The sequence below is a fragment of the Coffea eugenioides genome, chromosome 10 (assembly GCF_003713205.1).
Source record: "Coffea eugenioides isolate CCC68of chromosome 10, Ceug_1.0, whole genome shotgun sequence".
NCBI lineage: Eukaryota > Viridiplantae > Streptophyta > Magnoliopsida > Gentianales > Rubiaceae > Coffea > Coffea eugenioides.
The window spans coordinates 29,733,905-29,751,834 of record NC_040044.1 but is presented as its reverse complement, the minus strand read 5'-3'; the positions used below and the strand labels follow the sequence as shown (position 1 = coordinate 29,751,834).

General features: G+C 34.3%; 2 protein-coding genes across 2 annotated transcripts; both read right to left on the bottom strand.

Moving 5' to 3' along the window:
- Positions 1–346: 346 nt before the first annotated feature.
- LOC113750631 lies at positions 347–2,502 on the bottom strand. Its single transcript, XM_027294588.1, has 9 exons — positions 2,406–2,502; positions 2,225–2,302; positions 2,043–2,176; positions 1,846–1,971; positions 1,610–1,687; positions 1,419–1,520; positions 993–1,325; positions 496–732; positions 347–367 (listed from the first exon to the last, which is right to left on the bottom strand). Exons 1-9 carry the CDS (start codon positions 2,500–2,502, stop codon positions 347–349), a joined length of 1,206 nt encoding a protein of 401 aa, XP_027150389.1.
- A 9,564-nt stretch (positions 2,503–12,066) lies between these two features.
- Positions 12,067–12,645, bottom strand: LOC113750630 (dirigent protein 2-like). The gene has a single exon (XM_027294587.1). The coding sequence runs from the start codon at positions 12,643–12,645 to the stop codon at positions 12,067–12,069; it is 579 nt and encodes a 192-aa protein (XP_027150388.1).
- Positions 12,646–17,930: the final 5,285 nt, after the last annotated feature.

Here is a 17,930-nt window from a genome sequence, read left to right as displayed (position 1 = left end):
CCAAAAGCAGAATCACATTTCATCCTGCCTACACAATATAGATTCTAATTTTTGGAATAATAAAGTTATTACTACCACCTTATAAAGGAAAACCAAGGCGATTTACATTTTCATAGTAATTACTGCAATACAAGTAGCCAAAATAGTGCAAAAGTACTGAATCCAAGCAACTGACATTGTTGCTATGTCAACACATTACATGCCAATTCAGAGATTTTTCAAAAGTTATGAGTATTACAGTAGCATTGCCAATACATATCAAAGAAGAAATAGTTCAACAAGAACTCAACAAAAAACGCATTGACAATGTCTTCAAAAAATAGCCATTTGACCCAAGGACGATCCTTTAGTTTTCTTCAAGAATCACCTACAAGTGTCATAAACCAAGAAATAGAAGTTACAATCACATCTACAGCTCTTCTTTTACAGTTTTAATGTTAGAAAATAAATAAAAACTAAGTTAACCAAATGATAAAGATAAGATAAAAAAATTACCAGGTTTATTGGCCAAGCAATAGCTACTCCAATTGCATCTCCAATCTTGAGAAAATTATGGTATGGCCTCATTAGCTCTTCATCATTCTCCACAGGCACATTCACATGAACTTCACACCAATGTGATCCCAAAGGTATGTCACCAACTTCAGCAGTTGGATCCAAATTTCTAACCACTCCAACAGCACAAATTTTGGACGAATCAACCATGCTTCTTATTGTAACTTTATCCCCAACCTTGAAAACAAATTTTATAAAACATATAACCACATATAAGAGAGCAAGTCTTGAATAGATATTCAATACACAGTACCACAAGAACCAACCCAAAATGACAGCCACAACAAGTACCAAAACCAAAGTGCAGTCCATTACAATCAATAATGATATCCAAAACAAGAATCTCAACAATTAACATATAGCAATTACAAACATGTTCATGAAAACCATTTGTGAACGCAGCATCTAAAGAAGGTCATAATTGAACTGTTTATTACTTGTATTGGCCGAGAAATAGCATTTGATGACTGTGAAGTATGTCTTTGCGAAGATGGCGAAATTTGTCCTTGTGATCTTCCTTGTTGAATTGATTCTAGTTGCTGAATTCTTCGCTCCATTTTTGACATCGCAGCGCTTTGTTCCATAACCAAGCGAAAACATGTTGAACGACTTGGTATATCGCCCCACAAATCAGATTGTGTAACTCCTAAACAATATGTACGAACTCTTCCACTCCTTTCTTCACCCATTACTTTTGCATACACGTCATTCCTACCCACACTATTTTCTTCTCCTTCTGGAAGTTGATTTTTTAAGCTTTCCATCTCCTCCTAAAATTAACAATTCAAAGTTACTACATTCTCATTCTTATCGTAACAGAAAAAGCCTGTTATGAATGAAGTGAATAAGCAGCAACAACATACCATTTTTTCCCCAACTTCATAACTAGATGGCACTCCATTAGAATTAGTGTAGCATATGGTGAACATATCTGCTCTAGAGAGAGAATGCCCAACCTCTTTTTCCTACATATAATAGTACATCCCAAGAATATATCAGAATGAAAAATTAGATGTTGTTATCAATTTATATATTATACCTTTTCTACTCAAACTTGAGCAAATGGCTTTTTCCCTGTACTATGATTCATCTTTTTCTTCTCTCGGTGCTCCTTGTTCGTTGCAGATATTCTCTACATAGTTAAACATAACAAAAAATAGTTAAGTATAGGCAAACAGAAAAAATGATCACGACTATGAGAGCATTTCATACATTTGACTCTTCGAAAAGCCATTTAGTCAAAATATTTCTCCATTGCTGTGGAAGAACTCGTTTTGGTCTTTTAAGCACTTGACTTTCAATTGACTCATTTGGATTGAAATAAGTTTTCTTGAGAGCATGCTTCCAGCTTCTCCATTTCTTTCCTACTGATTGCTTAACTCGTTCTTCTATGCCAACAGGGAGATCAAATTTTTCCTGTAATATTGAACACTCAATTAAAAGAGAACAAGCATTCAACTAATGTAGTAGGTTCAAGAAATGGGTACCTTTACTACATCTATCATGTCATTCTTTAAAGACTTGGGAACTTTACGCCAACTATCAATGTCAATTGGTGCATATTTTCCAATTCTTGCCAATGCTCCCAAAAATTCATTGAATTTGCTTCTATTTGTACCAACTGGCTCACCAAGTGTATTGAATTTCACTTTAATTCACTTGTCAGTACCATGTCTACCCCAAATGTGTCTCATATAAGTTGGTCCCCGAGTTTTCTTAGGCTCCTGATCATCATCAGAACCACCACCTGCAAGTATAATAGACAATTATGATATATCTTATGAAATAGAAACTATTGTTATGGATTATATCTAACTGAAATATTAAGTAATTAGTAATTAATAACATACCGATGCCTTCCTCATTTTCCAAATTTTCAGGATCTTCATCACGCAATTGAAAGCTCCTTGATCCTCGATAGCTTTTTCCTCCTCTTGTTCTCACCATATTTGTACAACTACAATTTTAAATTCATAATAGAAAGTGTACAGCTAATAGCATATTAACATGTAATAAACAGCAAAGCAAAAAAAATTTAAGCATGTAGATACACCACAATTCAATATATAAAAAGCAACCGAATTTACTGGACATTAAAGCAAAATCAAAAGATAACATTCATTTAATTTATATAAGATACCAAAAGATCATCCCTTGGAACTAAATGCCACTCTAGTAGTATCAACTATTTCTCCTATGACACCTTCTCGAACCCAATTAATATCATCAAATGTATCTCTTTGATGACTACTTGAAGGCTGACTTTGCAAGTACATCTCAACATCTATGGGATCCATCTTCAAATCATCTCGTGGTACAGTTGGAATAACAACATTCCACCCCTTATCCAAAGGATCCTCCACGTAAAATACTTGTTTCACTTGAGATGCAAGAACGAAGGGTTCGTGGTGGCGCTTCACATTCATAAAATTCACAAGTGTAAACCCATCATCTTGTTTCAATCGTTTCCCCTTAGAAACCCAATCACAGTCAAACAAAACCACTCTTCGACCTCCACCATAGTCCAATTCCAGAATATCCTTTAAGACACCATAATAGGCCAAGTCACTTGAAACCGGATTCATATCCTTGGTGCTTGCGAAACTTGATGTTATTGCAGTAACAATCACCCCACTATTCTGAGATAGAGAACTTGGACAAAATATTAGCAACCCAACTAATCAGCAATAGAAGTTCTATCCAATTGAAATAATTGCCTCGAACTATAACGTATTGGCAACCTAAGAGTAGCAGAAACGTAATGTATATTTTTGGTTACCAACAACTCCAATTTGCTCCAAGTGGAAAGGGAATCAACGATCAGTGCTCGCTAGATGGAATCGAAGATGATGGCCGCTACAACTTGAAACTGCATTGATGGAATAAGCTTGACTTAGTCACCACTTAATTATGCTATGTATGTAAGATGCACTTTGCATTAGAATCCTATGGGCAGAGCATTCTATATCAAGTTCAATACCAATGATGCAAATGTTAGTGGTAGGAAGTTCTAAGCCAATTTATCTACTTCAATTTTGGTCAAGTTTTGCAGCAAAGCCAGAAGATATTTAAAGAGAACACCTAATTGCTAACCATTTTAGGAAATCCTGGAGCTCCCAAAGAAGAAAAATGGGGTGACAAGGCTGGAGTCAAGCTCACGCAAAAGGGTCAAGTAAAAAGTCCTATTCTAGTGATTGCAAAGAAACTAGTACTGGCAGGCACATGAGGTACTAGCCAAGTGTTAAGTTGTCGGATGGCCTATAGGCAGCTATTCCTAATACATATTGGCGTCTCAAAAGTTGGAGAAAGACCAACTACATTATGGGCCAACAACTATGCAGTGCAAGAAATTTTCAAGCTACTTCAATAACAGAACAAGATACAAATCAGGATCCATGAACTAGTAAAATGAATTCAGGTCCTACCTACAAATCCTAGCATAAAAGCATTCTAGGTAATTTGATAACCATTCGGATAATGAACTAGTGCAAAGATGACTAAAAAGTCACTCTTCTTCACAATAAACTCAATTACAGCAAGAATTCTCGTAGCCAGAAGAGAATGCACATATTTGTAAAGAAAGTGAAATTTGAAAATGCACCATAAAATAAATAGAACCAGAAAATTCAGCAAGAAGACAGTAAATGCAGTAAAAAGAAACCCAAAAAGAAAGTAATAAAAAAAATTTCAGGCGATCATCTAAGTTTTTCCTTGCCAGAACTCCTCTTGGCTGCCGCCTTAACCTTCTCGATATACCCTTCAATAGGAGGTGAAAATTGGCCATAAATCAATTCGCCGGAAAGGGTGTCAAATCGGGGACCAAAGTAGCAGCCTTTAGACCCTCAAGTAATGCCTCAATAGCTTCTTTCTTACACCTCAAGAATGCAGACTCAGCAGCCTGTCTAGCTGTATGCTTCCTCATCAGAACCTTGCTATACTCCTTGGCAAGCCCAACGTAATCAGAACCCTGCTATACTCCTCAACCAAGAGTAATCATTACCTTACTTTTCATCCCCATCTTTTCTCTCAGCTTCCCTAGCTTTTTCCTTATGCTTCAAGAATCTGATTGGGGAAGTCGAAGCCAAGCACTCGTCGACCAATTCATCAAATTCGGATTTTCTTTTGGGCCCACCTTCTTTCTGATTCGAATCACCCGACCCAGTTCCTTTATTGGTTGTTACCTTCGATCTCTTCAATGGCTGTGATCCTTTGATTTTAGATTTCCCTTTTGCAGTTCCGCTGACTAAGCATCTTTGTAGAGATTGATAACTCAAAGACTCCAGACAAGCGTATGATGAGCCTAAAGATCTCATTTTTCTAGCCTCAGCTATTCGCACCATTCTTTTATAGTTACAAAAGGTCCAATTTTCTGGGTCTAACGGCGGCGAAGGGAATGAGGAACGGCAATTTTGTTACCAGAGTCGAGGTTCTCTGAGGCAGCCGAAGAGTGGCAGAGGAATGAATCCAATTAAAATTTTAGTTATAGGGGGCAAAAAGAGTAGCACCCAAAATGAATGTCGAGTTGGGTGATGATTTTTAGCAAGGCACCGCTTGGGCAACCCTCCGTCACCCATCTTGCTCCTGCCCCATGTCCTACGCCGTCCCCGGAGAAGAAATAGAGTAATAAAAAAAAGTTATCAATTTTGTCTAAAATGTATAGATTACCTGGTAGTAATCTTCCTTCAGATGTTGTTGTAAGTAGAAGAACAAGTCCTGAGAGTTGTTGGCGATTTCCAATGAACACCGTCCTCCACCGTTGCACTTCGGGCCTGACAGATCTCAAATATTACATTTTTGTCTTCAAATTGGGGAGAATTAAAAATCGGGTAGAAGAAAGAGAAAGAAACAAGGGATTCGGTTGTGAGAGGGGTGAAGGATTTTGGCTTTTTTCAGAGAGAGTTATGTGATTGAAGATTTTAGGAGAGAGAACTCGGATGAACAAAGAGTAAAGTTCAGTGGGTTCATTGGAGTAGTTAGAATTTTTCCCCCAAAAAAATGGCGCTGCAGTGTAGCGCCATTCTCTTTCCCGCGTTTGTTTTTCACTTTTTACTTCTATTTGGACGAATTAGAGTGATACGACGTCGTACTTGTCATTTTCTTTGTCACTGTAATGACGTTCCCTACTGCATGTTACATTAACTTTCTGTTGTGACACTTTTAAGAAAATGTCATATTAAGTGTGTGACTAAAGATCATTTTTGTAGTAGTGAAGTGTAAATTATATTCAACTCATATCAAATAGTTATATGTTTCATCTACTCCCTAGATTTAGAAATTTAGCTACTCATGTGATATAAGACAATAAAGAGCATAATTTCATTGCATGCAAATATAATGAATCACAAGTAAAGAAAAAGATAGAGAAAGCTTAGTCAAGGTAATGAACAAGCTCCCAAATTTTCTATTTCTTCAACAAAATAAGTGATACAATGAGTTCTCCAAGTTTTTCTTACAAGTTCCTAACTAGAGAGAAGAAGAAAAAACTACAACTAATTACTATCAAGAACTTCCTCTCTCTTCAATGATTCTTACATGTATAATGTTAGGAGAGTCAAAAAGTGGAAAATGATATGACATAAAGCTTTTTTTTCTTTCCTAAGGAATCTTGAGCTTGTGCAACTGAAATTTTGAGCTAAAATTCAGTTGGAAAGTAGTGTAAAAATAGAGCAAGTTGTAGAAATACAGGGCACAATACGTGACCCTACAATAGGGCACATAAGCCCGCGTATTTGAGGTCACGTGTTGTCTTCTAGTACGTTTTCTTGCTTCTTTTCTGCTCCAATTCATCACTAATATCACTCGTAAGATGTCCAAGTGTTGTTCATACATTTCACCAATAATACTTGTATTTGATGCTCTTCTACTTTCCGAATTGCCGTTGAATCAAGTGCTAATGAGTTCGAATTGAATCCATCTCGATCCAACATTGATAATTCACATCCATTCCTACAAATATAACCAACTTTGCACATTAAGTTTCTCAATCGAAACTCACAAAATTTAGAAGTTTAGGAAGCAAGTTACATTTTAAAACATCCTAATTTATATAAAAAATAAGCACAAAATGCTACTTAAAAACACTTATAATAAACACTTATCACTGAGCTGCAATTTTTTGCAGAAAATTTTCACCCATTAAAAATTACACACTTCACCCCAATTTTTTAAAATGCATTCTAGATCATTCTTTTGTCAAAATAATCAATACATGCACATATAAAATGATCAAAACATGCATTCTAACCCTTTTCAACATATCAAAAACAACAATTACTCAAATCGAGAGGTTGAGTTCCTTGATCGAAGTTTGCCATTTTCACCTCAAATGACCATCTTTGCTTCCATTTCCAATTCTTTCAAATGAAGAACAACAAAACAACTTACACATAATTTAAACATAAAATCATACCAAATTAACATAAATCACCAAAATATTGGGTTGTATCCCAATTAGCATTTCTTTATAGTCATTAGCTTGACTATATAACCTCATTTTTCAATGAAGTTTAGTTAATGCATGATCTACCCTTAGAAGACGTGGTGAATCAACAAATGGTGGCTCGACAATAAAAGCCACATGTTCTAATGATGTGAGAGATGGAAATGGCTTACCAATCTCAAGTGATTCATAGATATTATCTTAAATGTGCATCACTTGATTACTCATCCAAGGAATGTCCACATGACCTTCTTGAAAGATAACATCTTTAGAACCTACACCTTCAGAGCACTTATCAAAAGGGGTTAAATATGAATAACTAATGTTCATCTTTTGAAGTTCGTCATTAGTTCCAAGGATATTATCTTGTGAAATGGACATTTTCTTATTGAAACAACAATTAGAATTATCATTATCATAAAAAAGATGTCTACTTTCACATGCATCATTCCCACCATTCATGTTAGAGTCAATTTGCATATCATTAGAAGAAATAATTTCACACAAATCAAGCAATTGATTTTGAATTCTACCAAAGTGAGAAGCTAATTCAGCTAACCTTTCCTCAACCCTATCAAAATGGTCGGAAGTCCATTAGCTAGTTGACAAGCGTGGGGTATACTTATACAATTAAACTCATCCACAATCAAAATTTACATTTATAAATTCGAAATACCCCACACGCGATTTTTTGCAAGTATACGAATGGTTTATTGAGCATAGGGGTATTAGGTGTCGATCCCACAGGGAAGATTTTAATTACCGGTGATTTTTGAATTTCTTTATTATCTAGACTACCATAAACATAAAAGTAAGGAAAATAATACTAGAAAGCTCCTAGAGATATGAAATTCCTTACTCCTCTTGCAAATGAGATTACCGGTTAAGTGAATGCTATTATCTTGGCTAGTTATGGCGTAATTTCCTAATGTATGTGAAACCTATTCTCGTAGTGAATAAACTATACTTGTAGCTAAGCCATACCTACTCTCATGGTTATGAAATTAACTGCAAACTCATTTCTTCTATGAAGTTACATGAAACAAGTCACTGAAGCCACATAGGTGCTCCTTTACTCTCATGAGTGAACTCCCTAGGTTTATCACTTCCTTGAACTAGTGTTAAATTTCAATTCTCATTGCAAACTCAACACCTTTAGATAATCACAATTAATGACTGGTTAATCATAATTAGACAAGCAAAAGTGATAAATAACTTGCTCAAAATAATATCATCAAATAACCAAGTAAACATCACTAACAAGATATAGCAAGTTCATCCATAACTCTAGGCATAAACTTTAACTAAACATGAAAACAAGATCCAAACTTGTATTATAGTTGAACATGAACTTAAATACAAAAGAGAAAGTGATAGGAGAGATGTCATCCTTGTCACATGAGTTTCAAACTCTCCATCTTTGCTCCTCAATCTTCATTCGAATCTAACTACAAATACAAGAAGGATAAACAACACTAACTATACTATACTACTCTAACTAATGAACTAAGAAAATTCTAGTGAAAACTACATTTTTAGCGAGTTTCTTTAGCCTTCCAAAATTATTAAAATATCCTCCAAAGGCTTCTATATATAGAGGAACTTCTTGCAAGAGACAAAATTTTAAACCATGTCTTGAGCCCATAAACAAGTTAGAAATGAGTTGTAAAGCTTCATTTGCAGCTGTCTTGGCTGTTTCCACCGATATTCTTGCAGGAAAATGGGTCAAAAAGCTTGTGTGAATAAAACACAAGTTGCAGCTGAAATTCAGGAATACGCGACTAGGGAATACGCAACTTCAAGCCACGTATTCATGTAGTCGCGTTTTCACTTCTACACACTTGGCACCACTTCAACTGCTATTTTCTTACAGATGGAGGCCGAACTAGCTCTTGTGCAAAACATGAAAGTTGTATCCATTTGAATTAGATTTTCAATGCCTTAAGAATCATCTAATTTGAAGCTCAATAGACTGAGATATGACCAAAATACCATTGACTAGTCAGAGCTCTGTTTCAACTTTCGACAGCAGAGTTGCACTTCTGTATTTCGACTTTTTGATAATGAAGACGATTGAACTGGACTTCGATGTTTTCATATCAAATGTAGATCTATCTCTTGGTTTCAAAATTTAAAATTAACTAGTAGGGGCAAATTAGCCCATTCATATGATATTATCATGTGAGAGTAGGATTATATAATTATAAGAGTATAAATTTGTATTTTTTGTAAGGGTAAATTAGTCTAAAATTTTATCATCCTATCTGTTAGTCATACTGGGATGACTAATTCCATCTCTCGCATGGGATTATTTTATCCCATGAATAGGGAATTAATTCGGTTAGGTAGGATGTATCATTCCATGTATAAAATGCAACCAAACATGGGATGACACAGGATGATTAATTCAATCTTATGTCATCCCATGAACCAAACGGAGCCGTAGGTATATTTTATTCAAGAAATGACCCAATTGAGTTATTTGGCTACATAGATAGTGATTTAGCAGTTGATACAGTTGAAAGGAAGAGCATTTCAGATTATGCATTTGTTATTGGTTCATGGGTGTTATCTTGGAATTTGAAGAAGTAGTAGGTGATAGTTTTGTCTACTACAGAGGCGGAGTATATTGCAGTAGCTAATAGTGCAACTCAAAATTGTGGTTGTGTCACATTCTTAGTGTTGTATAACACAACCAGGTTGATCCTACGAAAATTTATTGTGACAGTAAATCGACCATTGAGTTGTCCAAGATTCCTCTTTTCTATGGGCGCAGCAAACACATTGATATTAAATATCACTTCAAACTTGAGTTGGTTCAAGATAAGAAGATTGAAGTTGACATTAAAAACTACTTTTATAGCAATTGAAGGAGAAGTTGGGTATGTTCAACCTTGAAGAGTTTGGTTTAGAGGAGGCATTGTACGAAATTTCAACCAATCTTTAATGTTTATTTATTAGTTGTCTACATGTCATAGTTAGTTGGTCAATTTGTGTTGGAGTTGTATGGGATTATTCCCTTTATTACTGGTATTAGGAGTCAGTAGCTATCTTGGGTATATTACTAGCATATTAGATAAAAAGCCGTATAGGGCTTATTGTGTAGGAGTCTATAGTTTCATATATATGCATCAGTGATAGCCTCGAGTCGTGGTATTTTTTGTACTGAGAAAACTACTATTGCCGCAGCCTTTGTCAATACGAGAGGAATTTCTTTTACCTCTTAATCGATTTCTTATGAATTTATTGCTAATTTGGGTTCATCAGATTGTAATATTTATAGGGATTCCAGATTGCTCAACAACTGGATAAGTAGTAGATGGAAAAAAAATTCTGTGAATTTGATCTATTGAAGTTGCAATACACGATCTCTTGTTTTTACATGTAGATTGAGATGACAATTTCTAACACAATGGAGTAATACAACTCAAATGCGACCTGAAAATAATAAGAGTATAAGTAGGTCATTGTTGGACTGATCTGTCAATGAAAGGAATTTAAATGGGTTGAGTTGGACAAAGCCGCAGGTAACAAATTAAGTAATTGAATAATAGCTGAACTTTACTAAACCACCATGCTTGTTGTTGGTTTTCTTTTTTTTTTTCTTCCTTGTTTTGAAAATAATTTCCTTTTTTCCTTTATAGAATTAAAAAAAAAGAGAAAAATGAATGCTTATAATAAGGATGGTTTCATGGCCAGGCTTGCTTGTTTTGCTTGAAGATTTAAATTAAAAGTTTTAAGAACTCATAAGTTCAATGTCTAATTATATATGGTAGTATTAGACTTTGTTTTTGTTGAAAATTCTAAAACTTGAGACTTGTTTCATACTAAGGAGACTTCCTTGTGTATCATATCTTTAAAAACTTTGAAAACTCTTTAAGTTCTATTTTTCATTATGTATTACTGTATTTCAATATTGGATTAATTTGTTGTTGAAATCTTTATGGTGCATTTTGTCATTGAAAACCTTTTCGATAGCAAAACTAATGGGTTACATGAATAAGTGGATTGGGTTAACCTGTTATTAAGCAGGTCATGACACAACACGAAATAATACAAAAGTTTAGTGTGTCAGTTTCAGGCTGAATTCTTTTCAATGCAAATTAAACACGACATAACAAGTAATGTCCTTATTTGATTTCTAAAACAAATTAGATGCTAAAGGAAGTCAAATATCACCATTACCTACTATCTAAAAATTTCTGAGTAGTTCTTTACAATTCGAACGATTTTTTGGTGCTTGGACTTTACTTTCTTTTTTCTAATTAATTTGTGAAGAGATCTCTTTTAACAAATGCATTGCTACTTGCTGGTTAGCTCTTCACAGAACTCAGAAAAAATCCATTCACCACAACTGGGAATGAAATATAACGTGCTACATTAGATGGGGTTGGAACTTTTAGGATAGGGAGGCATTAGCTTAGAAGGGTTTCCCTTTTCCTTTTTCCAACGTGATTGTCACTTAGTATTTTAAGTTTTTGTGAAGACTGTTGTAGTCTTTTCAAAATATCAAGGAGTGTGAGCATAAATTTTTAAGACCCTAGAGGACGTAGTTGTAATAATAAAAAACTTCAGGGGAGATAGTTAAAAAATTTTCCAAAAACATTATAGTGGGGATTTTGCATATGTAAAAAGCAATAATCAACGTACACCATCAGTTCAAGCAAATTCCACAATTAGGAGTAGATTTTATCTAAGTTTCAATACACATCTCTATTAGTAAATGCAAATATCTTATTTTAACACATTCACAAGCTTATGTAATGCGAAGCCAAGTGTAATTGAAGAACACCGATAGTGTTTTTATTAAGATGAACATATTGACGAAACAAAAAGTGCATGAAGAAAAGTCATACATTGATCACCAAGTACATATAAGTCCGCAATAAAGATAAAAATCTATACTTGGTTTTCTAATTTATTATTTTTCTTTTATTAGTTATTTTTTCCCATCCTCCTAGATGGATTTCTTATTAAGATAGTCGAGTGAACAAGAAGTACATGTGAAACATAGACCGCCAAGTACGTATATGGCCTGTAATTGGCTTTCTTTATTATTGGTTTTTCCTTTATTATTCAAACTTATTATTGGACACTACGGTAATATTGCCCATTATAACCGTATTATTCAGTGACAGATTTTGTCGAACAATCTTAAAAAGTCCATATCCCCGAGCAAGCCTAAACTTTTTGGTGCCACCAATTACTGGAATTTCACTCGTCGGACCACCTGTTTGTAAGTTAAATCCTGGTCCTTGGAATTCCAATGTGCTACCGTTGTATTGTGAGTTGGAGAAAATGAAGGAAAATATGCCCTGTGAGCTGTTTCCATTCCGGGCTGAAACTATATAAAGGCCTTGGGCTCGACCAATAGTTGGAGATCTGTAGCTGATGCCTTCTGTCATGTTAGCATCATTAACAAAAATGGTTCCAAATTCGGAGAGAGTTCTGGGCCTACCAGGGGCGCCGGCAACTGCAACACTGGTGGTTTTTGGTCCGCCCGTAAACAATTGAAGGTACACAGTAATCTTGGTCTCCTTTCCACGGCAGCAGTAGTAAGGGTCAAGAAGATCAGCTTCTGAACAAACAAAGATTGCTAGTAATAGCACAAGGGAAATTTGGATGGATGCTAAAGCTGAACCTTTTGCCATTTTGTATGTTGAAAGGCAAGCTGAAAAACAAAGAAGGAAGAAACAAATAGCTAGATAGTAAACATAATTTGTTCAATGACAATATTTATAGGATGGAGGAAGTAGCAGTTACAAATGGTTATAGTAGAACAATTAAATCAATCTTGACTTTTGATTTTTCTACATATAAATGGTTTAAATGAAATAGTATTACATTTCAAAGAGTTAGGTATAGCACAAAAAGTTTTAATATCACAATAGGTTTGTGTAGAATGGTGTGGTGTACTAAGCAGATATATCATTCAAAGTTCGTAGCCAAGAATTTCTTTTGATATATAGTGGGATAATGGAAAACCTTGATAACACGAAACACATTTACCTAAAAAACACGAAACACATTTAATAAGGTTCTGTAAAAGGATTAACTTCACTTTGCATTTTCAAACTTGTACCCCTTTAACAAGGTTCCGACATATACTTAGCCGATAAATCAATGTTGAGTTTTGACTTTTCTGCATATAAATGGTTTCAATGAAATAGGATTACATTTCTAAAAGTTAGGTAGAGCATAAAAAGTTTTAAGAGAAAATTAAACATCAATGGGTGGCCATCTATCACAATAGGTTTGAGTAGAATGGTGCGATATACTCAATAGATGTATCATTCAAAGTTCATAGTCAAGAATTTCTTTTAGTGATAGCAATTGGAACGGGTGCCCATAGGCTAACGAGGCAGGAGGGAATTTTTTGCCGCATTAAAAAATGGGATGGGCGGGGAGGGAGTATACCCCCGCCCCACACCTGTTCAAAAAGTTATATATATATATGTATATGTATATAATTATATATATGATATTTAATTTAATTAGTTACAAACTTACAATAATGATATTATTAGTTATAAGTGTTATATAATGTATATTAGTATTTGTCATATAATTGATATTATCGAATACTAATAATTATATATGTCTACTAATAGAAATTATTAATTAGTTATATCAAATTTACTAATACATTTATACTAAATTTCTAATTACACTTAGCACAATAATTTAGTGATTGTATTTGTGTCAAAAGTGAAAACTTGACTACTTTAATTGTATTTATTTCATCATGTTGGATTGTATTCAAATAACTTTTGTTTGATTATTTTTATGGGTTACAATTATAAAATTACAATGGATAATAATTTGATGATGTGTTGGCATTTAAGTATTTGATCCTCTGTTCAAATTTGACTATAATGAAATTGTATGACAAATTTTTATTAGCCCCACAGATGCCCTCCCTGGGGGAAGCGAGGTAGGGCGGGGATGGGGCAGGGGGGATTAGTGGGTAGCGAGGCATGGGGTGGGGGAGGATTCCCTCGCCTCATCCCCGCCCCGTCGCCATTCCTAATTTCTTTTGCAATATAGTGTAATAATAGAAAACCTTGAAAACTTGAAACACATTTACCTAAAAAAAATGAAATACATTTACCTAAAAAAAATGAAATACCTAAAAAACTTGAAACCTTTAACAGGGTTCTAGGAAATGATTAACTCCACTTTGCACCTTCGAATTTGTACCAGTTTAACAATGTCCCAAACTTAAAGTTCGAAGATAAATCAAACTTGACTTTTGATTTTTCTGCATATGAATGGTTTAAATGAAATAGGATTACATTTCAAAGAGTTAGGTAGAGCATATAAAGTTTCAAAAGAGAAATAAACCTCAATGGGTGGCCACCTATCATAGTAGGTTTGTGTAGAATGCTCTGGTGTACATGGCGGATATATCACTCAAAGCTTAGAGTCAAGAATTTCTTTTGTTATATAGTGAGATAATGGAAAACCTTGAAATCTTGAAACACTTTTAATTAAAAAACAAAAAACAAAACAATGAAACACATTTCACAAGGTTCTGGAAAAAAATTAACTCCGCTTTGCACCTTCAAACTTCCACCACTTTAATAAGGTTCCGAACTAACACTCAGTAGCTAAATCAATCTTGACTTTTGATTTTTCTGCATATAAGTGGTTTGAATGAAAAATGATTACATTCTAAAAGTTAGGTAGAGTGTAAAAAATTTTAAGAGAGAACTAAATATAAATGGGTGGCCACCAATCAAAATGGGTTTGTATAGAATGGTATACTCAGCAGATATATCATTCAAAGTTGATAATCAAGAATTTCTTCTATTGTATTGTGGGATAATGGAAAACCTTAAAAACTTGAAACAAAATTACCTGAAAAAAAAAAACATTGAAACACATTTAACAAGGCTCTAGAAAAGGATTAACTTAACTTTGCATCTTCGAACTTATACCACTTTTTCATTTTGTACCCCAAATTTTAATTTTGAACACTTTGCAACCTAAGCTTTAATTTCACCTTTTAGTCTGGGGCCATTCATGTTTGCAAATTGGTTAAGAGCCACTCATTTTCTTGTTAGTTACGTGCACTAATAGGCTTTTAGCCTCCTCTCATTAAAAAATTAATCTAAAAAATGTCCAAGTATAGGTTTCAATTTTGCAGTTGGAATTGAAAATGTTCACGCATGTTTAGCTATTTACACTCCATAAAGGCTTTCAACCTCCTAACCCAAAAATTTAGGGGGTTACCGGGGAAGGGGGAGGGTTGGATGAAGAATAGGGATTGAAATATTAAATCTTTTGTACCCTTCATTAAGACATTGATCGAACAAGAGAATGTTTGAAGAGAAATTAGAATGAAACAAATATCTTATAAGTACTAGAGAAGTGCAATTGAATATAGTGCTTGAGAATGTAATTTCCGTAATTTCCGTTGATTTCTATGTAGCTGGTTGTTGTAAAATTTGTCTGAAGAGACCCCAAAACTCGCCGAATTCCTAACAGTTCACATATCTTTTGGAGTCGAATTACTAGTCGGCGTATGTTTCTCCCCTATTTAGAGGTAAAAATAATTAAAAACTCAAACGTTGACTTTCGTGATAATATGATGCTCCATCCAATCCACATATGTGTATCGACGATTCAGCAGTAAAATTGATGAAAAGCTCAAAAGTTGACTTTCCTAATAACATGGGACTCCATTCTTCCCGTTTATAAGGAATTAACTAACCATTCTGTGGCCAAACCATTATGCTTCTTGACCATCTAAATGGTGAATTGCACTTTTAGCTTAATGCTCAATAAAACAGAAGTTCTTAACCATGTTAAGAAAAAATAGATGAAAAGGTAGTTCTTAACCATGTAAAGAAAAAATAGATGAAAAGGTCTTTTGTCACCTTTTATTAGTTGCGGTAGTTATATAGGATTACATTTTCTTTACTAAGTAAAAGATTATTTTACATAAAGCAAGTTGGATGCACGTCATATGTAAAACAAAAATTATGAAAAATAAAGACTACTTACAATTAGACTTGGTAGCATAACAAATGCTTTTTAATGACAGTGTATAAATGATTTGTGTCTGCAACAAAATGAAACTTCTCATTTTCAGACGAGAAATATTTCCTTTGAAGTAGTCTCAGTCAGACAAGGATGGACCAAGGAGGGGCGAGAAAGAAAACCCCCTCCACCCCAAAAAAAATTGTTGTCCAAAATATGTAGGTATAATAATCTTTTAACAAAAATGTTACTTTACCACCAACATATTTAAATGAAATTTGGAATTGTTGGCGGGGAGATTACTCCAAATATAAGGAAAAACTCTGTTAAAATTTTTTTAAAAACATTTGGTACCAATAAATGTCACGTGGCTTTCTCGTGCTCGTAGACATGAGATTATGTGCAAGGTCTTTGAGATTGTTATTATGTAAGTTAAGGATTCTGATTTTTAGGAAACTTAGTGTTTTATAAAGTGGAGTTTATCATGTTGAGATTTCTTTAAATTCATGAAATGTATTGCTTTTGATTTGTTTATGTAATTTGTTTGATTGATAAATGTGAAACTTTTTTTGTGATTTTCCTTTAATTCTAATTTTTTTCAAGAATCACGTAATGTGTTTTTGCTTTCATAAAAGATGAAAAAGAAAGTTATAAGATTATTAATTACATAAGCATCTATTCCAATGATTCAAAGTATTTAATAATTGGGGTCAGCATTTACAATTATCAACATTCACGTAAAATTGTATTAGAATTGAGAGTATGCAAAGCAACGAGAGTTTGTGACTTGATCAAATAACTAGGAGCATGCATCTACCAATGTTTGTCTTTGCATCAAAATACAAGATCACAAACTCGAGTAAAGTTTGATATAAAAGAGGGAAAAAAGTATGTGATCAAAGTGTGAAAGTTTTCTTAGTTTCTTGTCCTTGTTTGTAAAAGTTCTAAGAGGTGGTTACAGGGGAACGATTTTTATATTTGTTGATTATGCTAGTTGCATGGCAAGCATGATTGGATTAGGAACGATACATGGTACTGGAATTAGTCAAATGTTGATATGATAATCTTCCCTTTGTTTGATATTATGGACTACTAGAAATGGGATCCAAAACTCACATAGTATGAACTAATCTTTTAGTGATGACCATGAATTGTCATCTGTGAGAACCCTAACCTTTCACATTTCCTTAGCCTTTTGGTTTATTCTCACTTTCCCTTTTAAGTGAAAATTGGTTAACCATTTGTTTCAACAAAGGAAGGTTTTGTTGTTACGTGTATTTGTGTGTGAGATATGTATATGTGTGTATGTGTTCGAAGTACGGCTAAGCGCGGCAATCGAACTCGGATAAGAGGAAAAATTTTGCAAAAAAGTGAAAGGGCCAAATCCGGCCAGTTATTGGCCGGATTGTTGTTGGTTTTTGAAAAAAAATTGATTTCCTCTCTGCCCTAAATCAGGTCAAGAATCCGGCCGGAAATCCGGCCAAATTCCGGCCGGATTGTGACGTGTCACAGTTGGTCATCAGCTTTGACCGGCTGTTTCCTTCCTTCTTATCCCACTTTTTGGCCAAAATATCTTCATTTCTTCCTCAGCTCAACCGTGGGTCTTAGAGAGAAGAGAGAAAGCTCTAAATTTTCTTAGTTTCAATCTTTGCCAAAATCTTGAGTTTTCACCGTTTGATTTTTAATCTGTTCCGTACAAGTGATCTCTTAGAAGGGGTAAAGCTCTTGGTGGAGTTGGTTTAAAAGGGGAAGCCTTAAGTTCCTACCTTTGCTTGAGTTATAAGGTGAGTTGTTAAGAATTCTCTTTTGGCTCTAATATTGGTTAATTAATGGCTTGTAAAGGTTGGAGATGCTGTATTGTGGATGATTTCATGGTTTTAAGTTAAGTTGGTTCAATTTCTGATTTATTGGGTATTTTTCTGATTTTATATGATAATCATGGATTGGTCTT

Coding starts and splice junctions, on each gene's coding strand:
- LOC113750630 (XM_027294587.1), bottom strand. CDS start 12,645: ATGGCAAAAGGTTCAGCTTTAGCATCCATCCAAATTTCCCTTGTGCTA.
- LOC113750631 (XM_027294588.1), bottom strand. CDS start 2,502: ATGGTGAGAACAAGAGGAGGAAAAAGCTATCGAGGATCAAGGAGCTTT. Junction 2,177..2,224: donor ACACATTTGGGGTAGACATG/GTACTGACAAGT, acceptor TTGGTGAGCCAG/TTGGTACAAATAGAAGCAAA. Junction 1,521..1,609: donor GGAAAAAGCCATTTGCTCAA/GTTTGAGTAGAA, acceptor TATTATATGTAG/GAAAAAGAGGTTGGGCATTC.